General features: G+C 43.6%; 1 protein-coding gene across 1 annotated transcript in view; it reads right to left on the minus strand.

The window, feature by feature from the left end:
• LOC129111951 (fidgetin-like) overlaps window positions 1-16,555 on the minus strand; it is a 29,160-nt gene extending 12,605 nt beyond the window's left edge. Inside the window, exon 1 of the mRNA XM_054624115.1 lies at window positions 16,487-16,555. Within this exon, the coding sequence (XP_054480090.1) occupies window positions 16,487-16,511 (25 nt within the window). The 5' untranslated portion in view covers window positions 16,512-16,555. The remainder of the gene's footprint in view (window positions 1-16,486) is intronic.
• Window positions 16,556-26,950: the final 10,395 nt, after the last annotated feature.

Raw genomic sequence — 26,950 nt, forward strand, 5'->3', positions numbered from 1 at the left:
GAAGATTTTAAAGCTGTGCACTCGTTTTTTTCAAGTGTACGCAACCCTTGGCAAGCAAGCAAGATTAGAGTTCACCAGCAGTTGGTGGAGATTAACGCTCGCCGTGAGTGGCGCACGTGCGAAGGTGTGTGTGTGTGTGTGTGTTGTGTGTGTGTGCATGTGTGTGGGAGCGCGCCTGCGGTGGCTGTGTGGATTACTGAAGGGGCCCTGGCTGGGATAACCTCTACCCCCAGCCTGTGCACTCGCAGGATCCTTCGCCGTGCATGTTTTAAAGTGTCAGATCCTGCGCATATCATACGGTTTCTGGTAAATTCTGCCAACTCGTGGGTTCTCTCAGTGCCCCCCAAAAAATAGGACAAATGAAGACTTAGAAATTAGAAAGAAAAAGGGGGTGTTAAAGTTCATGTATAATAAAATGATCTGGGAAGAAACAAACTTTGGAGTCATTTATCTTAATGTCACACCTTTGGCTCTGTGTGACAGCATAATATCTTAAAGACGTAGCGGTGACTGGCAGGATAGGTGAGAGGCGAACGGGCCGTGAGGACACGTCGCTTACGGTCAGGCAAGTCAGACTCAAACTCCACCAATAGCTGCTCCGAGCCCCAGCCCGCACCGAGGCATCTGGACGCCTCGAGCTCGTTTACTACAGCTGCTTATTCTCCGTTTTTTAGTAAAACCAACACATGTTCCGCGAGTCTGCAGCTACGGTGTGTTAAGACAGAACCGGCGGCCAGGTGCGACGGCGGTGTGTGTGCATACGCGTCTTTAAATCCACTGTGGCTCGCATTATGCTGGAATTCGCACAGGTTGTCCAAACAGTCAAACAGCGGATCAATACGCCCATCGATCGGTGGCATTGAGACTGAACTGGTCATGTCGAGGGGGCAGGAGATTCTCACAAGAGCTTGCTGCATGCTTGAGGATGCGAAAACACACAAATAGAGACACACAACACACACATATATATATATATATATATATATAACTATATACAGACGGCACAGCTGAGGATCTGGTTTGGTTTGCAATACATATATTTGCAAAAGCGTGTACACAGATTTATGAACACACATTCTTCTCCACGCCTCTATACCCACTCCAACAGAAACTCTGGGCTTCCTCGGGACACACCGGTGTCCGTCCCGCATGAGCACATTCAGGTCCTGTCTGTTCAAGTCGGAGCGGTCTGCCAGCAGTTTGTCTCAAAGTGAGGGCATCCAGTCAGCTCCGGCAGCTGAATATCAAGCTGGCTGCCGCCGCGTCTACTGACACAGTCGATAGCTCTGCATTATTCATGGGGGGAGGGAGGGGGACGGCCGAGAGGAGGCGATGAGATGGCCTCTAGCTGATGGCTGGATTTCAGCCGTCCCAAACTTTTACGGGGGGCCGCTGGCGGACTCGTGACACCTTCAGCAACTGCTTATCGTCAGCGAAAAATGACAACACGAGGCACGGGGAAAGGGCACGCAACTTTAAAGGATAGGCTCGCAGAATGAGGCTGGGTGGGGTTTGAGTTTGTGAGCAAATTCAAAAGAAAAATTTGAAGGTTTTAAATTTGACACGCTGGTTTGAAGACAAGCCTCTCACCATGAGACGCTGCTGCCTTTTAAATGAAATGGAACACAGCTAAATTAGGCCCCACTAGTGACAAGTAAAAGTACATATTATGACTCCCTTGTCAGCTCCTCTTGTTTGCTATCAAGTCAATAAACACGGATCACAAAGTTTACATGGGAACCTGAAGCGTCCTCTTTGCGCTAATAAAAGGAAAACAAATCATAATTTCAAATGTTGCTCATCCGCGTTCGCTGATTTCCATTACACAGACTAAAGACATCAATTAGCTAAACTGCGTTTGTTAAAGAGGGTGTGTGGGGGGGGGGGGGGGAACAAGAGAGGAAAAAGAAGACAGTTATTTGGAGTAAATCAAACAAGACGCACAAGAGAACCAGAGGCAATGAAGAAAAAAAAACGTCAGGCTGCTTGATATCAGATCTCTGGAGGAGAAATTTGATGGGCACCGATGAGCAGAAGGCATCTCAGGAGAATTGGACAGAGGAGAGATTTAATGTGATCATAGGGGACGCTCATCTTTCAGGGAACGGGGTAATAATGAGCAATCAATAACGTCCTTAACAGAGTTAGAGCGAGTGGCTGACAGCAGATGTAAGGCTCCGGCTAACAGCCTACGTCTGATCTCACATTACCGCGCAGGGGTCTGGGTTTAACACGCGTGCACGTCCGCACACAGTGTACAGTATGCGTGTACCGGCATATGGAGCAGCACACCAACATATGGACACACGCTTCCTTTCCTTTTTCTTTCTCCGTCACCCACACACGCGCGCGCGCCATCTCACGCCTCGAACACGCGCTCTCCTCAGGTGACATCCACCAGCGTGGTGTCGCTGTCGATCGATCAATAGCTGTAATCACATTCACAGGCGGCGAACGCGGCGGCGGGCTCTGTGCTGTGAACACAGTTTGTTCGCCGACGGCCGGCCTTCACAGGCTAACTGACAAGCGACGCTGGCAGATTCTATCAGCGGTACTTGCGAGGTAATAAAAAAAACATGTAGTATTTATTTATAAAGTAAATAAAGCGCTGTACTCTGCTGTCTACATGGGTCAAGTGTCAAAAGCCTGCCTATAATAACGTGAATGTAATGAATAAAATACCATCCCCACCTCCTCTGTTAAAAACATCCCTTAAGATAGCTAAGGATAAAGTAGGGCTGTCCCTTTTTATTCGATATTAAAACTATCAATACAACAGCAACAAAAATATACATCAGATATGTAATGATGAGCATAAATGCTAAATTCTCTGGCTGTATCTGGTACTCCAATTCACTGTCCCACTCAGCCATTGCCTAAACGGTTACCCGCCTACACTGTAGCTCTCTTAGCTAAAGCAAGATAGAGAAAACTAACAAGCTAGCTATGCTATTTGAGGTTGTAAGGGATGAGACAAAAATTCCTGAGACAAAATTTCTGAGGAGTAATTTGAGGAAGCATTTCTGAATTTGGCAACACGGTTGGAAAATGTGTGGATGCCTACTTCTTAAAGCTTAACTGCATCACAATAACGTATACGTCCTATTTGTTCAAACAGCGACAGCTTTCAATAAAGTCCTTATTTTGTATTATTAGCTGCAACAACATCTGCCCTGTGTAAATATTCTAAATAGAGAAAGTAATCACTAATCGTAATATTTTTATCGGAGTAAGCAGATCAGGAAAATGACTTGACGGGTCATTTATTTTCAGTTGTAGCTGCGCTGAGAGGATTAAATTTATTGTTTGGTCAATGAAGGGGCAAATTGTAAGAACTGTGTTTCAAGTGTTTTGTTTTGCTCAACCAACAAACAAAAGCAATACTACAGAGCAATACTCAATTTAGCATCATAGAGGACGAATAAAACCAGCTAATATTCACACCAGGGCGGCTGGGAGCTGTGCGTATTTGGTATTTTCACAAAAGAGTCAATTTAAATAGTTGCTTTCTGTCTATTGACTAATCCAGTCATCGTGTAGTCATAACAGCTATAATAGACAGCATTTTAAACCTCGTCTTCTGATGGGTTTAAGATTTCCAGAAGCCAAAGGACCTAATTTCACCAAACTGAAGATTTTGTCTTGACATTAGCCAGGACAATTCAGTTCATTCAACTGCTTACGCTACAATACTGCTGACAAAAATGTCAAATGTTTGATAAGGATCTGGACATTCCCTTCAGCGTTGAACTTGAAATGTGACCTGGGTGTAGTTTGTCACTGTTGAATGATGAGGCCAGGACATGTTAAGTAGCTGTCAATACTAAATGTGGACACAAAATCTCTTAGCCTTAAATAACCTTTTACTTTGACAACCCTGCATCTTCAACCAAACGTCTGTCAACAGTAACATTCTTCACCACGCATTTGCATGTTCCGGCAGGAGTTTAGTACTAAAGAACAAGTTACAAATGTTATCAGCAGCAACTATCACGTCCTTCTAGGAGAGCATCCCTACTCAAAGTCACCGACAGAAAAAGAGATATTTAATATCTCTCTGTTCACTATTCTGCGTGTTCCCTATACAGCTCCGCCTGGACTGGAGCTCTGCGGTGAAAAAGACAGGGACCTTGATAACGGCGTGGATGTGCGTTGGCAACTTAATGCATCACATATTCTTTCTGTGCAATATTTCTCACAGCGGCCGCAGTTATAGAAAGAAAAACCCTGTTTTCACTCTTGCTAAATAAATAATAATAGCTTTATTACTGTGTGGCGCAGCGCCAACCCTGAGGCAGACGCAGGATCTCTACTTGTTTGTCATCTGGACGAGGAACAAAGACAGACAGAGAAAAAGACAAATGATGATCCGGTTTCGGGAAACCGGAACAGGACTCCCAACATTTCTTACATCAAATTATGCAAGATGAAAATTGATTGGAGATGTGCTACAAAAAGATGCAGTGAGATAAACGCCTTTTGGTGAAGAAGATGGGAATATGATCAGGTAGAGAGGTGGTAGAGCGGTTGCGATTCGGCAGTGGAGAAAAGGGCGCGCAGTGTTTATTGAAGAGATGAGCTGTGACATAAGATAAGGAGTGACTCCGCTGTCCTTTTGGAACGGGAATGTCATTCCACCACCGAGGTCCCAGGAGGGAGAAGAGTCAAGGCCGAGGGAACGAAGGGGCAAACAGCGCAGCCTGATATTTAGGACATATTTTCATTCATGGTGCAGCTATTCACTGCAAAATGAAACCTTTTTTTCTGACTTTCTTTTATACTCCAAACCTGCCTGCATCTGAAGACTCAGACAGTAGCCCTAAAGTACCTGCGTGACTGAAAAAAACGGATTGACATAAATCAATGGACGGTTTCAGTTTGTAAACACTTTCATACTGTTGCAGGTGCTTCAACCCTTGTCAACAACATGTAGGCTACCAACAGCTGACCAGACGTGTCAAGAGGGTTTTAGCGTCTCCTAGCAACAGTAAAAACGCTCTGGCGCTACGTGCAAATCTGAAACCACAACACAGATTTCCACAGTGTGTCCAGCAGATCTTGAAATATTGCTGCAAATGTAGATCTAATTCTGTGTTTGTTCTGTACATGTTGATCCCCCCTGGATTCATCAAGGATCACGGATTTAGCGCCTCCGTTCATCAGGTTGTTAGCAGCGCTGAAGCTACGAGGCCCTCTTATCTTATCAGTCAATCGGTGTGCAGCGTGCAGGAAATGAGACGCCGGCAACGCTCCTCCTTCAAGACACGCTGGCTCGATTAACATAGTGTAGCACAAAGGCTCGCGCATTAAAAAATAAATAAAAATGGCATGGCGCGGCGGCGAAGTTGTGGAATTGGATCACTGGCGTTGTACAAGCGCAGTCATTAGTCGCGTCCATATAAGGAAACCAGACTAGAGGAAGGAGGTAGTGTTTTATTTGGTGTAGCTGTGCAAGAGAGGAAGTGACAAACTTCTTTGGCATAAATCTGCATTTTTTCTAATCATAAGTGTGTGTGTGTGTGTGTGTGTGTGTGTGTGTGTGTGTGTGTGTGTGTGTGTGTGTGTGTGTGTGTGTGTGTGTGTGTTTGTTTCTGATGCAGCCCCCTCATATTACTGTACTTGTTTGCTGCCTCTGTCTGGAGATAGAAAGAAAAAAAAAGGGCGGCGGGGGGAGGGAGGGGGATGTATAAAGAGAAAGAGAGACAGAATGAGAAAAGAGATACACTGATAGAGAAACAAAGACATACAGAGAGAGAAAGAGGGAGAGAGGGAGAGAGAGGTAGGGGAGGGATGCTGATGTGTGTACTGCATCCCAAGGGATCACTTACTCAGTATAGACACAGTACTGGAGGACAGAGCACAGCGAGGGTTCATTGGCCAAAATCTCTCCTCTTTACACACACACACACACACACACACACACACACGCACACACACACACGCACACACACAAACACACAATCCCTCCAAGCAATATTCCTGTAAGCACTCGTCCACTGAGAATAACCGCATTGACTGAAGTGGAGTCAATGTAAGAGGACGGTAGAATGAGGGGAGGACGATAAAAAAAATAAAAAAAATCCAGGATCAGGAGATAGCAGCGGGAGGAGGAGTGTCCACCTGGCCGGCGTCCAGGGGAATTAAACAGCCTGTTTACCGGCTCTCAGCGCCTCAGCAGCGGCCATGTTAGCCTAATGGCACGGACACGAAAGCCAATTGATTTGTGGACCAATAGACCTGTCCCACAGCACAGGCAGATTACCTAGATCACTGGCTTCGCATCGAGCAGACATCACTTCTCATTCGCACTGCCCCCCCCCAAAGGCGCTGGAATGTGAACAGGGTTTACGTGGTGTCTGTGTGGGCAAGTTCGCGTATATGAACACGTGTCCCTCGGATTTGAACACAAAGCGAAGGGGTGGGGTTAATGTCCGCGGGGTTATCATTCTCAACTTGCATGTTGTAGCCTTCAGGCTTCCTTTATTCAATTTTTTTCAATGATGCTATATGCTCCTGTATGCGCTTGGGTAATGTGTTTGTGTGGAGTCACTATGTTACATATAGGATCATACAGTCTTCTCCTTTTATAAAAATTCTGCCTCTCAAACTAGTAAATCAGTGCAAAATTGAGAATTAAAACTGACAAAATTGGTTAAAGGTCTGCTTTGAGAAGAGGCTCTCAGGGCTTAACAATTTGAGGAAAGTATCTAACTTTTTCAGACATATACTGTGATTGTGACTTAAATTATGGTTATTGATTAAATAGAATCAGATACAAATTATGCAGCTGCTTGAAACATACTCGGTTTTGATCATGACACAACGTGACACAAGTGGCGTTATTTTTATTGATAGCAGCTATGTAGTAGCTATAGTAGCTCATGTCTTGACAATGTTTGGACTTCCAATACTAATGAAGAAAGAGACTTCCTCAAGACCGTCTCTGGCCAAAAAGACAGCGACACACACAGAGAGCATAATCAGCTAGAAGTCAAGAGTTTCTGTCTTGTTATGATTCTACTTCAAATTTTAAATTACAATTTAATTTCAGCGATTTCAATATTGCACTCGTTCAAATGGTATATATATATATATATATATAAACAATTTAAAAAACAGTTCAGCAAGTTTTCACAAAAAACGTATTAGTAAAAGATCTAAAGTGAGTAGTTTCTTTTCTGTTTACACTCAACAACAAATTCCATCATTTTTTTTGACATGTCACACATATAGTAGTGGAAAAGTATTACCATTATTAGTTAACGTTGCCGAGCTAGTTCACTCCATCTCTCTTTCTCAGTCTCAATCATTAGACTTTAATCTGATAAGCTTTCATTTTAATGGAACTCCCCTTGTCATTTACACTTAACAACTGTTGAGCTACCCACTAGCTAACTGTCTGAAATAAGCCTGAAGCAATAGCAAAGATCATGCCTGTGGGAAGAGACTTCCTCAAACAGACACTTTTAAAACTTCTACTTAAACTCTTAAAATACATACAAAAATAAAAGCGATTTGAAATTTGCGGTTCATGTAAAGCAGTTAACTGTTCAGCCCTTGAAAGTATTAAAGTAGTAAAAGATCTGTTGTTATATATGTAAAGAGTTTCTTTTCCGTTTGCATTCAACATCAATTCCATCATTTTAAATGTTGTCTAAATTCTCCATAATGTCAGACATATTCTAGTGGAAAAGTATTCCTTTTAATATCATTGTATCAATTTCAGCCATAATATCCAGCTTAAAGCTTTTCTCTGCTCCGATGAAGTAAAACACCAACAATATGTACACACAGTGCATACCTAAGTTAGAATTGGGAGTTTAGTGAGTAACATTTTCCCAGAAGGATCCAGTCGGCTGTATGCTCGGTGCACATTAGCAGTGCACGCTGTTCTAAATTGAATGTTACAAAAAAAGAAAACTTGCTGCAGGACAATGAAAGACCACACACACTTGAAATACAGTTGTCCGAGTGTACGGCCAAGGAGTGAGAATAATCCCACATTCTCCACAGTTTTCACTCATGTCAGTGTCCCGGTTGATAAGCATGAAAATCCATTTATCTACAAAGGAACTGTACGGTCCATATTGGACAATGTCTCTTTCATGGTCCCCCTTGCAGGGCCCTTTTTCTCCGTCCACAAAGCCACCCAACTGACTCCTCCACGTCTGTAATAGGCCACATTCATTTGATATGGGCACATCAAGGGAGATATTGCAGTGTTTTTTTTATGCCGTGCATCAAGAGAAGTGGGGCCGCTTCACAGAAGCAGCAATATGCTCTGAACATAAAAGAACAATGGATGCAAGGCAGATGCAGTTAGGCAGAAGAAGAAAAAAGAAAAGATACAGTGGGGTGGACATGAACACCGGACACGTATGCTCGCATGGAGAACCACAGGGACGCTCGGCGAGACTCGCTGTCATTATCATTCAGCCTTTTCTCCTCCTTTAAAGAGTTGTTCTCCAGACTGCAGGGTGCAGCAGGAGGACGGAGATCCAGAATTAGGCCTCGGAGGAGGAGGAGCAGCCGTCAGATTACAGATTAGAAAGCTGGGGAAGAGGTGGGATTAAACATGCGGTCTAGCCCGGCTAATACGGCGAGCCACTGCTAAGGGCGTTGTCAAATTTAGTCCCGTGGATTACACTGTGGCAAGAGGGAAATGTTTTAAAAGAGGAAAAACGACTCTCCTGGAGATTGTTATTGAAGCACTTTCCACACCGGTCGATGTTATTCATTGCCCGTCTAATCCATATTTGTGTAAATGAGGTGCACGGAGCTTTACAACACAAGGCGGACACACACACAACAAAAAAAAAACCTCTGGTATTAACAATGATGCTACGTCTTAACCGCCCTCTGGCTAATGCGGCTAATGAATGAGAGAGCGCTAGCAGGCTAACGGCTCTAATTCTCCTTCACAGGCTATCATGTTGCAGCCCGGAGACGGATCGATACCATTTGCTCAACACACAGGAGGCCCGGGAATCTATAAAAGGGCTTTTATTGAGTAATTAAACACCCATTACTGTCCCGCGCAGCCAAACAATAAATTTGATCAGCCTCTCAGGCGCAGATCCAGCCGTGATTAATACTCAGTGCATGCATGACATAAAAGACCATGATGACATTTTGCTAAGTCCTGTCTCAGACCCTTTGACGGGGGGGGGGGGGGGGTTCAGCTGCCTCAAGGTTGTTTAGCGAGGCCAGGCTTGAAGAGGGGTTGTGTCGACCTCGGCAGCCACACACATGTCCGACCCTGCCCAGTCTGGGTTCGAATCCCACCAAGGTCCATGTAGCAAGCAACGGACATCAAAACTGCTCAGACAAAAGGGATACTTTAAACCTCCCCCCATTAGCTCTTTGATCTGTAACCTTCTAAAGCCTGACAGTACAGTTAAGTTACTGCTTAACATGGCATCAGTGTTTCTAAATGTCATTTGTATAATATTTTAAAATATTAATAATCCGGATTTTTGTAACAGTTGAGGCTGTTTATAAAGAAATTCATAAAAAAATTGGCTAACACTTTGCTGTAACGCCCACTATTAAGCCTTTACAAGCGGTTTATAAACGTTAACAAAGGGTGATGTAGTTGTAAGCACTTAAAGTGTATTAAGATAAACTGAATATATATATATATATATATATATATATATATATATATATATATATATATATATAAAGATAATATGAACACACGTTTAAACTTTGAATAAAAAAAAGGTGTACATTAACTCCCTTTAGAATCATTTTCACTTTTAAAAAAAAGTATTATTTGACTGATATCCTGTTTAAAGCAATGAAGGTCTGATGTCTGTGTGAATGAAAAAGAAAGACGCACACCCTGTAAGGACTATTTTGACAAATAATTATATTCTAGCACAACGAGCAACGTGAATCAAACGTTCCCAGCAGAGCAGGAACACTATCATGTCACATTGGTCTCTACTGTCCTGAGTTTTCAGTTTTTTTCTTCTCCCCCCTGATTTCCCAACGTCCTTCCTCACACTCCGTACAATTCCAAAAAAAAAAACCCTGCTACAATCCCATCCTTGTTGGAGAATATTCAGCGTTGTTGAGCCAACAATATGGCATCTGGGTGATTCTCCGAAATATGAATGGCCCATTCACGGGGGCTCAATGGAGTCGCTTGGCAGTGGCCCTGCTCCCCCCCACCACCACCCCCTTTCCCTCCTCCATGCTCAAAACAATATTCCGCGCAGCAGTCTTGGCACTTTTCCCCGAAATCAACAAAAGAGGAACTCGAAGTCCGTCCCTGGAAACCCTCAAAAGCATTAAGCCTCTGTTGAGATGCGGAGTACTTGGCACAAGCAAAGCGATTTGACGACAATGGGCAAATCATACAGTGCTTTGTGAGATTTAGGGGATACAATAGCACTCCGTTTCCAAAGCACACATTAGTAAGCATGTCATCGGGACCCCCTGGGGGGATTTGAGCGGCCTAGAGGGGCTGTGTAGTGGAGAGGATAAATATATGTTACCGGGCACGAAGATGGAGCGCTGCCAACGCCTCCACCTCCTTCACACAGCATACCGTGGATTACGGGAGTGTGTGGAATACATTAGCGGCATAATCTTCCGAAACACGCAAACTAACCCCTGCAAACTGAACCCATTTGGCTTGTTAAGCGCAAACATCGCAACACTTCCCAAAAAAATCAATTTACGAACCATTTAATGGAGCTCAAGAGGTGCAGATGAGGAGAGAATCTCGCCTTATAAAAGAAAAAAACACACACAAAAAACGAGCCCCCGCCATGAAAAATAAAAACAGAAAAAAAAAAGAATAATACTTGTTATAAATGTGCGGCGCTTGCAGCCATGCTGACCTCTGAGTGCTAAACAAAACCAACAACGGACAAGCAGACACCCACTCAAAAGTCAATACCATGCGCGCCCTCCTCTTCCTCTTGTATGGTTAATGCATGATGCCAGGTAGGGGAGACGGAGAGTAGGATCTCATTATACGCTGCATGCTATCATTAGCTATCTACCACATGTGTCCATCCTGCCAACAGAGTTTGTACAAGCAAACATCCTAATGCTCTCGCCCCGCTTCCAGTAGGGAAAACTTGGCCCGCACACACACACACACACTATTACAAGCATGCACACACATGATCACAGGGAAGCACACAAACACGTTCCCTCCCCTCAGCAGGCCTCGGCACATGAACCGATTTAAATGAAAAACACATTTTTGTCAAGCACACATACCAAAAGTTATACTCTCTAATCTGAGAATTTGCTGCTTTTCTTTGCTTTGTATGATTGTGAACTCGTTGGGTTGAACTCGGCTGTTGGACGGACAAAACAAGATGTTTCATCGTGGATTCTTACAGTGTAATTCAAGGCACCACTGCGAATATACTGGTTCAATTTAGACATTAGGCTAACGCTGAAACGGTTAGTCAATCGACAGTCTAATGTTAGTGATAGACTAATGTTTCTGTCATTTTCAAGTAAAAAATAGCAAAAGATATCAGGTTCTGGCCTCTAAAATGGGAGGATTTGCTGTTTTTCTCAGCTTTATATGATCGTGAACACAATGTCTCTTGGTTCTGGACTGTTGTTCTGAAAAAACAAGATATTTCAGTTTGGACTTAAGGCACCACCACGAACGTATCGGTTTTAATTTAGACATAAGACTAGAGCTGAAAATGGTAGTGATCGACTAATCATTTCGATCATTTATCTAGCAAAAATAGCAAATAAGTCTTACATTCCAGGCTCTCAAATGGGAGGATTTGCTTCTTAATGTCACTTACGATGCTTATGAGACATTTCAAGACGTCATCTTGGGCTTAAGGGACTAAGCAATCTTTCCAAGAAAGAGACAGAATTGGCAGGCTAATCATTAACGACTGTAATTGCTAATCGCAGCCTGACAATAGACGCTCCGAACGCTACGTAGCAACAGCAGCAGTTGTTTTTTTTGGGGGTTTTTTTGCTCTTGAATCTCCGGTTCGCGTCCATCTCCTGGAGGGCCACAGGCGGGCTCAGTGATGCTGTGCCACACGCCCAGCCACTCTACATCCTTTGTGTCCATCCCCTGGCAGCCTGCCAAGCCTCAAAACACACACACACACACACCAGCCCGCCCCCGACGAGCCATTGTTCATTAACGCTCACGCACACCTTTGCCGCCTCGCAGACAAAAAGTGTCCGACTTACTTGCCGCTCGCGCGAGATGCCTCGCTAATCAAGACGTTCAAGCAGACTGGAGGGGGAGGAGGGGGAGGGGAGGAGGGAGGGAGGGGAGGAGGGGCAGCAGACGGCCACGATCTAACCCAGACTCGCAGTGACAAAAAAAAAAAAAAAAAAATCTGATCACCCAGCAGCAGCGGCCAGAGATTACAGTCAGATCCTTTCCTCTGCTCCTAGCTGTCATTTTCTTTGGCCCTCATGGAGAGAAAAAATAAATAAAAGGCTCTCGCCGGCGTCCTCCACCGCCGGGCCAAATGAGCGGCGAGCCATCGCGCATATCAATGCACAATTTAACTTAAGACTTCCATGGCAATAACCTAATTAGAGACGGCGCCTTCTCATCTGACGGCACAATGTAAAGGATAAGCTGCATGCCGCCATGACTATTCAGGTCTAATGGTGCAGAATATTCCAAAGTGGAAGTTAGATTTTTTTTTTTTAATAAGTCCTTAGCATATTTAACGCTTCCACATGCTGAATGTTTTAATATCTGCCGGAGATTCCGGGGCCATGGGTGGTGGAGATTGCTGGTAAAGAGTAAAGGGAGGTGAGCGAGGGTCTGCTTAAAATTCAGGAAGAGGGGGCAGCGGATTGCAAAGAAGGTAGAGAGAGAGGGAGAGAGGGAAAAAAAGAAAAGAAAATTCTGCAGCTTTGATTTGATTAAAACATATGAAAACGACGCATTACATAAACCAGAGAAACTTCAAACATTTGAGGGGGGATACGGAGTTCAAAGAAAGTGAGATAATGCTTTTAATGCTGGAATTAACATGGAAATGAATTTAGCTGAGTGTCTCTTGGAAAAAAAAATTAGAGGCGGAAAAAAGTCTGGAGATTTGGCAACGCTGATCTCAGATCAGTTTCGGCTGAAGTGGCCCAAAAGGTTCCCCAGCTGTTATTCGGAAGTTCATCTGTTAGTTTGACTATGTCTTTTCTTACATTTATTAAACTTGAAAACTGCTATTAGATCATTTTGAATGTTTTTAATATGAACTTTTGAAGATTTTTTAACACAATATGTAACAGTCCAGTGACATCAAACACCTGATCCCTCAAGTGCCAGCGTGCTACATGAAAGCATTATAGTTGTATTGAGCATCACAGCGTCCAGCGAGGCTCCTGCAACAGTAAACTGTGAGTATCACTGCGCCGTGGAGTCAGTTTGTGGTGTGAACCCCCCCCCCCCCACACACACCTCGCCCTTCAGTACACCCCATCAGATTTTGACTGGATAATAACCAGTCAGCACTGGGAGGAAGACATGAGGGCGGAATGAGTGTAATTTGTGTGTGAGGGTGCGTTTGAGAAAGGAAAATAATCCACAAACCGACAACTGTCAGTCACAGCAACGCTAAATCCCCAAACCCCCCCCCTCCATTTGATGCAGCCAGTGTACCAACACTGAATGAGGAGAGGATGATAGGGGGGGGGAGTAGAGGAAGGGGAGGACTTGTGGCCGTCCACTCATCTACGGAGAGAAACGTGTTTCGGGGGCAACCGACAGCTGCCCCTCCGTAGTCTCTGGGAAGAGGAACTTGGATGGGCGAGGAGGGGAGGGGTGGGGGTGGGGGTGGGGGGCTGTCAGCGAGCGCACAAAGACTCACGCAGCCTGAGCTACAGTTAGCTGACATGCGGCCCCGGCAGCGCTGCCTTCTGGGACGGAGAGCGAGGGAGAGAGAGAGAGAGAGAGAGAGAGGAGAGGAGGGGGGAAATAAGTGGACAAAGAGTGAAGTGGACGAGAGAGCGAGGAGACAAGAAGGGGCTGACGCACTGTCGAGCAAACGTGGAGGAAATGGGAGGGGGGGGGGGGACAGAGACAGAGAGAGAGGAGATGGAGAGAGAGTGAAACAGACAGACGGGTCCGAGAGGGATTTGTTCTATTTGCATGTGCCGGGGGCTCCCATGGGGGGTCCCGGGCCCCGGCTTGCCACAAAAAAAAAAGATAACACTTAACATATTTGCTGAAAGATGACAACCCTGGCTGGATCGCCTTTTTTTTTTTTTTTGGGAGGACGGCCCCCTTTTTGTCAGGACGCGCAGACAGGAGAGACCCGCTGATGTGGACGCGGCGGAGACTAACACATGTCTCTCTCTCTCTCTCTCTCTCTCTCTGTGTGTGTAAAAAAAATCAAAAAAACAACAGTATTTCCCCCACGTCCCCCCTTTACATCTGGCTAGAAGTCCCACGGGGGGGCCGGATCGCGCGCACCGGTGGGTGGGCTCCGGGACCGGTTTTAAAAACAGCTTTTAATGGTAAACATTACAGACTTGATAGAAAGTGTCAGGATAATTTATTTTACGCGGTCCCACCGGGGAGTCGCTCAGCCACCCTCGCGGCACTCTCTCTATTCATTTGAGTGTGGGGGGGGGACGTATTTAGATAAATAAAGGCACAGTAAAAGGGTTGTCTGTTTGTAGAGCGCTTTCTCTTCTATTCCTATTATCTCCCCTCTCTCTGTCCCTATTAGCTGTATCTGGGGGGGGAGGCGGAGATGTGAGGCGATACGTTATGTGTATAATGGGGGGGGGGAATTATTGCCGCTGTCACCGCAACACGAGCAGACAGCGGATGCAGAGGGAAGGATCTTAAGCCAGGAGACTGTAAGCAAACAAATAGGACTTAGAAGGAATAAACAGGCCGCTGAGTAGCTACATTATTTACATTACACACAGAACCTGGGCTTCCTCGTCTCTTGCACACACACACACACACACACACACACACACACACACACACACACACACACTTCAAAACTCACGCACCACATCGCTCGCCTCCTATTTTCCTCTAGAATGACAGCAATGGGCAACAACTCAATTCCTCCAATAAAGAATCACATCCACACATCCGAATCGCAAGTGCAATCAAACAGTCAGCCATTTATAAGCTCATTTTCATGACATGGCTGCAGAAAATGTGTCATTTAATGTGTAAATATGTGTATGTGTGTAATGTGCAACACCTGAGGTCTAAATAAAAGCATTAATATGCTCATTAAAGTTTGACAATGTGGACACACACGCCTATAATCACAAAAGACAACACACACACACACACTAGTGCATTAGCACGAGAAAGGAGGAAACAGCACATGACATGGAGCATGAAACTGTGTGTGTGTGTGTGTGTGTGTGTGTGTGTGTGTGTGTGTGTGTGTGTGTGTGTGTGTGTGTGTGTGTGTGTGTGTGTGTGTGAGAGATCAAAGGTGAGAGGTTGAGTCCTCAATAATAACTGCTACAAAACCAAAGAATGTGAGATCGTGGAAACTCGGCCCCGAAAGATAGAAAGCACATTGTGGCCCCCCCGAATTATTCATCAGAAAACTATCCGTTGCCCTTCTCACTTGCAACAGGGTGGGATGGATATTTTGTTGATTTGTTTATTACAATCCACCATTGTTCTACGTGAACTCAGGACACATTTCCTGCAACGATACTCAAACGGCTCGCATGGATCTTATTTTGTTTGTTTTTTAAAAAGCTGAAATTTGAACAATCTGATGCACTCACAAGGGAGGATGTGGGGGTTTTTTTCTCTCCGGTCTGTTATTGTTTATTCCTGTTATTAACTCACAATTCCCTTGCATCACAATGTTAATAATCATGCAATGAAGTGTGTATGAAATATGAAATAAAGTGTGACTTTGATTATAAATATAACTTTGCAGTGTTTTAGGCCTGTGACTCACATCTGTGTGTTCCATTTAATAATCAGTAGGCTTTTATATTCAAATCAAAAGAAAGTTATGCATAAGAGTGTGTTTTGAAAAACAAACAAAAAAACTTCCGCCTCACGTGTATCTCGCTCATCTGCAGGTTTGAATATCATAAACAAAAGTTCAAGAACTATATCCTGAAAAATATTCAGATTGAATGTAGCCCAGGTGTATTGATTAGCAGGCAGTGAGGCCGTGTTAGCGTGATATGAGCAAAACATAAACGATGGAAAATAAATCTAAACATGACTGCTGTAAATGTGGAGATTTATCCTATGGAAAAATAACAATTTTAAATAAAGCTGACAGTGTGAATACACACACACACACACACACAACACACACACACACACAGACACAAGATCAGCTCCAGTGAAATAAATACAAAAACCAAATACAATGAAGTGAAATTCATCTGTTCACCTTCTTTTACATTAATAATAATAATAATAATAATAATAATAATAATAATAATAATAATAATAATAATAATAATAATGATAATAATAATAATAAAGTGTAATGTAAAATCCACCTACCATAGACGCTGCTGCTGCTGATCATCTCGTGCTGGAACGGTGAGAGGAAGAGGAAGAGGAAGAGGAGATGAGAGCATTGGAATTAAAAAATTGTGATGAACAAAAACCAAAAAAAAAAAAATCCCCCTTCAACTAAAAAACAGACACATGACAGACACTTTTTTTTTTTTTTTTTATATTGTTAGTTTTTTCTTGTCGGATCCGGTGGAGCTGCTCGGATTTCAAGCCGCGTGAAAGGTGGGACCTTCAAGTACTGGAGCGAGCAACTCAATAGGAGAGAGCCATCTAACCTACATGCATCTCATTAGAAAGTGGAGCCCGGGATGACAGGGAGGAGGAGGGAGGAGGGAGGAGAGAGAGAGAGAGAGGGAGGGAGGGATGGAAAAAAATATATCAACTGGTGCAGCTCGGTGCTTGTTTTGGAGTTCAATCCGCCGATAACGCCCCGAAAAAATGTTTGAGGAACCTGCGGCGCTGCGGTGATTTCCCCGCATCAACTTGCGTGACGGGGGAGGCGTGCATGCAAGTGTGTGTGTGCGTGTGTGTGTGTGTGTGTGTGTTTATGTTGAAGTGAGTGCCGCACACAGAAACATGCAACCTATAACGCGAATATTCATTCAAGGTGCGCTCTTTTTTTTTTTTTTTTTTTTTTTTGCGTTTATGAAGGGGGGGGCAAACTTGTGAAATGACAAAACACGCACATTTGCAAGATTTGCGTGCACTGCTGGGGGGGGGGGCTGCAGCGCGTCGTCTCCTCTGCAGCCGCGTCCGAGAGCGCAATAACGCGCCTTACCTGTTATTATAGCGACAGGTCGACCTCTCATGTGGGGCTGGTTGGTGGTGGCTGGTGGTGGCGGATGAGGAGGGGGTGTTAGGGTCGCATCGGTTCCGGAGAGGCTCTGTCCCTGTGTTTTATTTCAGCCGAGGGTTAAGCCGGGCTGCGCGCAAGACGAAACCATCCCGAAGTGAAGGCAGGAAACACTGACCGCAGCCACTACTGCCATGTTGGAATTTCACCAGCCCCCTGAACAGCTGCTTCTCAAGACTGACCAGTACGCTCCCCACTGCGCATGCGTGTCAAGGGGTAAAGGAAGGGAGGGGGGGGGAAGAGAGAGAGAGAAATTCCAATTACTGCCCATAAGGTTATTATGGGCAGTCCAGTGTGTATGGCAAAGTGGTGGGAAACGTGGGGAGACCAAATGGTGGGAAAGATGAGCAGAGAAGTGTTTAGAAGCTAAACCGAGGAGCCAAGTGGGCTTCTGCCAAATGAACTCCAATGATGAACACATTAAAGGGTGACTTTTTTCATTCTTTTTCTACGACACAACACATTTAAAAAAGCATTTTGAATTGAATTCATATACAATCGGTTTAATCCCCCCCCCACCCGCAAAGCTGTCACGAGCAAACGCTCTCAGATGAGAACTGGTTTAGCAAAGTCAGATTAGGCCGCTATGATACGCTCACCTCTCAGGGGCCATTGGAGGCCCCCCCAGGCCGCAGTTTTGGGAACACACCTGAAGTTCAACCCCCACCCACGTCTGCCCGAAATCTGACCGCGAAATGCACCCACCACGTTCCCGCGCCTCCCGGGATAATTATAGCAGCGTTATGGAATTAGCAATTGGGAGCTCTAATTAGAATGGAAATGTCCCAGTTAGCCAGTTATCAAGTTAGCCAGTTATCAAAGGAGGGGGGGGGGAGGGCAGACTTTTAAACAAGACATCAAAGACTATCAGTCCATTGTTCCACGTGCTCCTGCCCTAACACCCCCAAACCCCCCCCCCCCACACACACGTGGTCAAACGCAATTTAAAGGGTTAACAAAAGGGCGGAAAATACAAAAAAGTGGTGCAAAAAGTCACACACACACACACACACACACACACATCTAGAGGGTCAACTCCACGCGCATGTGCACGCCCCCCCTTACAGTCACACCAACGAGCACACGTGTAGAAATAGTGGGTTGTTTGCTTTCCTCCACACCTTCCCTCCTGATGCAACCCCGTCACCTGAAGCTGCAGCTCTCCACCTCGACCCCTCCATCGTCCTGTAATTAATTGTCTTTTCTTACAATTCCTTCAATTCATTAAAAATGTGTCACAACCTCAGTGAAATCAAGGGAAAAATGGATCGAAAACTCAACTAATCGCTGTGTAAAGAAGTCTTTTTTTCCTGTTACGCAGCGCTAATTATTAGTTGGTAATTAGACAAAGCCTTAAATTAAGCGACTTTAATGTTTAAGTGAGGGAAAACAGGGCTCTGCGGTTTATTACAGTGTGCAGATGCTCTCTGTTCTCTCTGATTTACATACCAGAGCGGAAGGTATAACTGGAGTGTGTTGAATATGCAGTGTTGCTATTAAAAGGCGTCGATGTGGGCAAATCTCAACACTTTTCAGATTGAATTTGTGTGTGACATATTTTTCTGATTTGTGACAAACAAGCATGAGTGTGTGTGTGTGTGTGTGTGTGTGTAGTGTGTCTGGCGTGGGGGAGATTTAACGGCGACATAAATCTAAATAGATTTTTAACTCATTAGCCATTGGAGAGGTAATGATGTAAGTCTGCCACTAATGAGCTTAAGCTCTTAATTGAATAGGAGGGAGTGGGATGGGGGGGGTGGAGAAGCACACGTATACACCACACATGGAAGCCCGCACAGGCAGAAACGTACAAAAGAATCCACACACACACACACACACACACACCTACGAATACAATCCCGCCTCCTGTGTTGGCATAGGTTGTGTGTTTTTTTCCTCCCTCCCTTCTCTCTTCAGGGGTCATATGTGTGTGTGGGAGTGGTGGTGGGGGGGGAGTCTTAGTCACATGACCAGCTAAATTTCAACTCCAGTGCCTGCAGGACTCCAGTGTCGGCCCTCAACGCTTCCCCGCTGCACTTTTTCAGCCACATCCACACACACTGTGTTCCTCATGTGTTATTTATTAAATCAGCGCTATAATTGATACACTCTTTAACAAGAGGCTAAAACAAAGGCGTTTTGTTTTTTTACAGCTCTCACAATCAGTGCCCAATCAAAGGACCCCCGTTGAACGTCACACTAATCAAACCTCCGCTGCAAATGTTCCATATTCGCGGTATTAGAGAAAAAAAAATAAAAAACATGCAACAAAACCCCCCCCGGCCGCTTTGATGCCACCTCCTCTAGACACATTTCATATTTTTGATTCATCTCTCCCCAATAATTATCGGCACTTAACCCCGCCGCATCTGCGACGACGTAACGGTGTCGAAATCAATTTGGATGAAGAAGAAAGCTTATAGGATAAAAAAAAAAGAAAAGAAAAGAAAAGTCCATTCTTTATAAACTGTGCATTAACAGGGAGATTATGTTTCCCTTGGTGATACAGGCGTTTAAAATGATGATATCCAATTTCTTAGTGTCTTCTATCAAATATGCCCCTGTACAAACAAAGCCCCGGTGGATGGGGGACAATGGCGGGGAGTCTCAAAAGCGGGGAAATCCAGAGGGAGGAGGACGGAGATTAGAAAAGCCAAGATAGTGTTTTCCAGCCGCCCGAGATAAAGAAGAGGGGACGTAAACGTAGGAAAAATAGAAGAGAGGATGAGTCGCGTGTGTGTGTGTGTGTGTGTGTGTGGCCAATCCACTTTTACGAAGCGGGGACTATCGCCCCTGATGGGCCACGGCGCAGATTTGAGCAGAGCCTATTGAGCATAAGCTGCTAAATTTGGCAATAAAGGGGAAAGTGATTTACTGTAAGCTCCACTGGGCCGGGCGCACGCACACACACACACACACACACACACACACACACACACACACACACACACACACCTGAGAGCATAAAAAACACACACCAACAATAACTCACTCACTCTGTTACTGTCTCTCACTCTCTCCCTCAGTCTCCCCGACACACACACACTGCGAAACGTCTCCGAGCCCCCCCACACACACACTCGCGCAGCCACTCATGCGGCTCAGCGGCAGTGACTTTGACAAATAACCAGGAAGTGCCGGTGTTGGCTTAAAAACTCCAACTTGTTCAGTTGCAATTCTGCATTTGTCCTGCTTTAATGGCCGTGGAAGTGGCTTTGGAGGTAATCTGTCAGTGATTGATTAGAGCCCCGGCCAAATCCCCCCTCGCTGAACGCATTGGTAGGCTGCAGGCCCGACCGCTGCTGCTGCTGCTGGTGGTGCCGTGTGAGGTAGAGAGAGACACAGACAGAGAGAGAGAGAGGTAGAGAGAGAGAGGAACAGACAGGGAGATGAGAAACAGAGTTCTTCAGTGTGTGGGAGTGCATGTGTGTCGCTACATCAACTCTGCAGCAAGTCAGGTTTACCCGTACTGATGAGAATCCAATAAATCACAATAGATCAATCTAAACATAAAATACATATCATTAAAATCATTCTATAAATAAAAATATTTAAAGAAATATATGTCTTTATCTTTTAATCTTCAGGAAAAGTATTTAATTACACATAAAATAACATAAAGCATTATTGTTACACCGTATGAGAGCTATTTTGTATATGTATTTGTTTGAAAAAAAAGTCAATCAGACAAATAGATGTACTTTCTACTACAAAATAACTGTACTTGTGTTTTGGGGTCAATTACATCTCAGAGAGGTCGACCTGTTGCGGCTCTCATGAACAAAACTCCATTAATATTTATCCAAATATTACTTTTTATTTGGGATTTTAGGGGGGTAGTGCTGCTGTGTAAAAAGTACACAAGAACGTGTGGATTTGAACAATATATAGCATCTGGAATTAAAAGTTATAAAAAAAATATATACATATATATATATCATTATATAAGTAAAAGGAGTAATATCACCTTATAGAAATACTTTATTCCAAGTAAAAGTTGTTCATTCAAGTATCATGTATCAAGATGAAAGAGTTCATTATGGATATTTCCTTCATATCATTTTTCATGGATTATGATTATTACTCATTCGCTGTATGTAAGCAGCATTCTAACATTGTTGCTGGTGGAGGTGGACATACACAACTAGTTAAAATTCCTTTAATTTAACTATTTTTAATACTGTTCAATCATATCTTATATATATAAAAACATCATTTACAGAAAATGTATATATACTAACTGTAAATGCTACTGTATATACTTCAGCAGCATCTATAGGGAAAGAGTAGCTCAATGGAGCGTTATCATGTAACGTTGTGTCATCAGACTTTAACATGTGTACGGATTGATATGATTATATTTCCAAACCGTCATCTGACTCCCATTGGTGCTCAGTCAAAGCTTGGAGGATCATTCTATTAGACCCAGAGAGGAAGTACAGACACACAGAGATGAGTCTCCTCACAGCTTAACATCCACATTATCTTCCATCTTGCTTAAAAAAACATTTTAATGACCGCTCAGATTTAATCAATTCTTACACTTCACATGCTGTAAATGAACGAGTCCGCTGGCGGTTACGCTCATGATGTAATCGTTGCTTTTATATATGAGTTGATGACTGCATTTGAATTTTGCATGCGGACCAAATGAAGCTGGTTATGTTGATTATGAATGTAATATGAGCAATCAAGCTAAAACAATAATGCAATGCATTTGCGTGAAATGGACACTCATGTTTGATATTTGCACTCCAAGTTACGAGGACTAGCCATGCAAATGGAAATATGCTTGTTGAACAGTAATTCAAACGTCCCTTTTCGAATCAGTCAGAACTAGAACACATTTCTCTTTCTTCTGTTCTTTCATAATCAAAAGACTATTTTTTTTTTTGCCGAACATGTCGAGGCTCTGACCATGAAAATGTTTAGCATGAATGTTAATATCACTTAAGTGATAATTATTCTGCCCGCCACAAACCTGACTAACAAAATGGAATTCAATCAGAGCCTGCGCATAATGACAGTCATTATGAAAATAATGAATAAAAAAAGTAATAATGACATCCCTGTCTGTATTCAGACCTCTTTTTTTTTTTACCTCACACATCTCCATGGTGATCTGAGCTTTTTTTTTTCTCTCTCAACTCTACATTCTGGCTTGGCCCATGGCTTTAATCACATTGTTTATGGTAAACCAAAGCGACGTGTGCGAGCTCCGTGCGCGGACTCGTTTAATTAACCACTTGAGAGGTGTAGCCGAGTCCACAGCGGTCCAGCGTTGTATCTGCAGTGGTGAGTGCGGGGTTATTATTTGCTGACCGGTCCGTCTCGCAACAGCTCTCTCTCTCTCTCTCTCTCTCTGTTTGGCTCTTTGAAACAAGACAAATCTGCCACTGATGTGAATCAACGTCTGACAAACAGGAACAATCTAATTATGAGAGTGAAAAAAAAAAACACATCTCACCAGGGTTGTGAAGGAAACCGATCACGCATGATAAATCACTGGCTTTAAAAATGTCCATTCAACTTAAAATTCTACAGGTTTACATTGCTGAATTAAAAATAAATGAATTGACTTGATTGCAAATGATCATTTTAAACCGGTACTTATTTGCGAAACTGCACCTATAATTTTTTTTACAATGACTATTAAGTGTGTGTTTTTCTGTGAGCGTTTCTCTCAGCCTTCCACACAGTAGAATGTGTGTGTGGTGGACCATGTCCTTGAGGTTTACTCTTTTGATTCAATAGCGCTCCACATGGATGGACTCAATCAGATACCTCAAACCCAGTGAAGGGTGGTGTTCAATGGAGCTGAAGTTACACTGCAGCAGCTCCTCGGAGGAGGGAAAAAAAAAAGGCGGCCTGGTTCCCAGACGATGTTTACATGTATAGACTCTTCTTACTCCCTGTAGCAAACCGCAGAGAACCTAATTTTTTTAAGCACGTAAACTTTCTACACGTAGCGGCGCCAGCTCAATCGCTTGATTGTCGTCACCGGCACGGAAACGTGTTTTATGTTTGCAGTTTTCTACATCACGTGGTCGCTGGCTGTCGTTGAACGTGGAAGATTTCTTGCATGGGAGCATGAGGACATACACTTAAAATAAAGCTTCTTCTTTTTTCTTTTTTTTTACTTTTCAACTGTCATAATAATTTTAAATCCAAAAGATTCAAATGTGTATTTCAATCATCAGAGGCGTAGCGCAGAGATCACATAGTTTACTTATCCTAAAATCAGATTTAGAACAGATGTACAGCTTAAAAAGGATCGTAGAGATGTCAGCAGATACAGTGGCAGTTAGGTGTGCACATCTTTTCAGAATTTTGTCCCATCTCTCCGAGGACTTACACGCAGTTCCCGAACAATAACTAGGAGTAAAGAACTTGAAATGGCCAATGGGGGTTTCTGGCCCCAGAAGCCATTACTCCTTGAATACCTTGAGGATAATGAAAGTGGGCCAGGGGAGAGCGGGGATGGAAAACTGTGCTGTTGGAGTGCACTGAGCCATTGCACATTTCTGTTTGAACCCATAACACTGTGGCCATGTGACAAATGATAGCAAACACGGTGCCTGAGTCCCTCGGAGAAGATTACAGTCAGCCGAGTTCAAACTGAAGGTGCAATTTTTCTTTCTGGTTGGGGGTTTTTCACTGTTCATGTTACGTTTGTGATTATTAGTTAGCTCACTTGGGTTGACAAGAACCAATTTGTACTTTCCGCAACAAGCTGTCAAGTTACCTCAAGGGAATAGTTAGATGAGAAGATGGAATCCACTCTCATGTCTGAAAGATAAATATGAAGCAAGAGCCTGGAGACCGTTAGCTTAGTTTAGCAAACAGACTGTAAGCAGGGGGGAAACAGTTAGCCTGGCTTTTTTTTCGTAAGAAAATGTTTTTTTACAAAAGAAAATACATCTTCCAGCACCTTAAAAACTCACAAACAAAAAAAATCAGTGTGTAGGATGTCTGAACCCTATATATAAAGCTAGAGCTTGGAGACCGTTGGCTCAATTAGGAATACAGACAGTAAGCAGGGGGAAACGGCTAGCCTTTATTTTCTACAAAAGAAAATACACCTTCCAGCACCTCTTAAACTCACAAATTAAAGCGACAATATATAGTAGGTCTGAACACTAAATATGAAGCTAGAGCCTGGAAGACCGTTAGTATAGTTCACAGTATAAAAGTTCACAAAGCTTAAGGAAACACAATGATTCTTAGTTCCAGGTGGTTATACACTAATGAAAACATAGTTATGAATATAATACTCCATTTTCGCTAATAGAGCCCCAGAAATGCTACACAAAGGCACTTTAAGATGTCATATCTGGTTTTATTGAATCCGTACGAAAGAGGTGTAAAAACAATTGTATTATTTAACCTTTGGAAAAATCCAGGTCAGCTGTTTCTCCCTGCAAACGGTTTTAATGCTAACAAACTGTCATATTCAATGGATAGATACACAGTAAGAGAGAGATTTACTGTAAGAGTAAGTGTATTAAAAGTTTCTATATGCCATAACATATCAGAGTAAAAAATCCTAATATTGATTTCCTCGGAATAGGGAAATAAATTTCGTTGCACTTACAGCATGAAGGACTTCCCAGACTGTTTTCTGCAGTGAGTCACATGTCAATTTGTACGAGTTCTATCTGAGAAATGAACATTGGCTGGGAGCAGACCTCCTGATTGGTCATTTTGAACCAGAGAAGTACGTCTGCATGTCCTGACCTCTGCCCGTTGTTTCTTCATGCTCGGCTGTATAACAAGACCATCACACAGCACCGGCGGGAGACAGGTCTCAGCTGCTCGCACTCTTATCAGAATGGGCTGCGCGGAGCGAGACGCCTCGAGGAAGTATCAGTAAACAACGCTATAGGGTTCCAGTTGCTATACGCTCAGGCGCTCATGCAAAATTCAGCACTTTGTATGTAGACCGAGACGGAGCCAAGGCAGAAGGCAAGGGGTTATGTTTTAACTGGTGAACCTTCAGAACTCGACTATTCCCTCTCTAATTCTGACGGAAATGTTTGCGCATTTGACCTGGGAGCGTGAAAGAGAAATATTAATTGCTGCACTTACACATGAAGAAATTCAAACAGCAGTTGCTATATCCGAGCTCTAGCTTCAACCGGTTATCTCTCGCAGTCTCCCTCCGTCTTCCTCCCAAGTCCTTTAATGGTGTGATCGCCCTTAACTCAACTGTAAATCTCTCCCCAACGGCTTATGGTTCAAATTAATGGCCCTGCCATAAGTGTTTGAATTTCATGAATTGTAATAATACTTACATCACAAGACACATGAAGTCATGTCTCCCTCTCTACAGTGGTGATATGATACATTTTAGAGGGATGCACAAAGTGGTCCCCTGGTACTGTAGTGATGTATTCTAATAGACTGTGCTGGCCAACCCCCGGGTGCAGATATTCATGATTCATATTTGACGGCTGCAGAACATTTAAATGGGACATTAAGTGGCGCAGAAGATTAAAACACTGTTGGCTTTATGGAATAACGGGGACGTTAACTGGTGGGTAATGGTGCCTTTTTTTATTTTTTTACAGGACAACTGTGTGTGATCCAAGCAGTCAAAATATATGCAAGTCAGACAATTTCTCTTTTAATGTTAGGAAATATTCATTATGATAGTGCGCAGCTATTGTGCATATTATTGTTTGTGGACAAATTTGTAGGAAACAATGTCTAGGCTTGGAGCCGCCAGGGGAGACTTTTCCCATGGCAGCAGTTGTCTGTCTTCTGTCAGCTCCACCGGTGCGCTGCTTACTGGAGAACGTCACACTGTTGAGCCTACAACCATTGATTAAGGGACTTTTTCTTCTTTTCAACAAGACATGACATTAAATAACAACCACTAGCAATTTAAGCTGTCCTTCAAGATTTCACATTGTGCTGTTAAGATTGCATTCCAATGGAAAAGTGGAAGCTAGCAAGCTGGGAGAGTGAACGCCGGTTAACCTAGCTAGTGCTGAGGCCAACCCGTTAAGTTAGCATCACATTGGTTTCCTCGACAAAAAGCCAATAGGATCTTTTTCAATACTTACACATTTTGTTCAGCAAGATAATCCTCAAACACTGTCGGTCAGTTATAACAATTCCCGCCCCCTGGAGGCCATTTATGTAGTTACTAATGCAGAAAAATGTAAATAAAAGAAATAGAAAATTTTCTTCTTTGGCCAAATGGGAACACAAGTTGGAACAAGTACCAAGTATATATAGAAATATCTAAGCAAAAATGTAATTCTGTTTCAGTTTAGTTCAAAATTCTCATGGACAGTATTTAAATATGACATTTTATATACTTTAATAAGGTTAGGAAATGGACAAATGTGTCCATGTCTGTCATAACGATATCACAACTGTAGCCATTCTTATTATTATAAGAGCATGTTGTTTGTCTATGAGAGCGAGCGCATGATCGTGTGCAACATAGATGTGTGTGTGTGTGTGGGGGGGGGAAGCGGGAGGACAGACTTGATGATCCCCCGTCTCTTGGTGACTGCGTGGAGCCAGCCAGCCGTGGCGAGGCTGCCATAACTACCAGTTGAGCTCTGTCAGGGAGATGACCCACT

The sequence above is a fragment of the Anoplopoma fimbria genome, chromosome 22 (genome assembly GCF_027596085.1).
Source record: "Anoplopoma fimbria isolate UVic2021 breed Golden Eagle Sablefish chromosome 22, Afim_UVic_2022, whole genome shotgun sequence".
NCBI classification, from domain to species: domain Eukaryota; kingdom Metazoa; phylum Chordata; class Actinopteri; order Perciformes; family Anoplopomatidae; genus Anoplopoma; species Anoplopoma fimbria.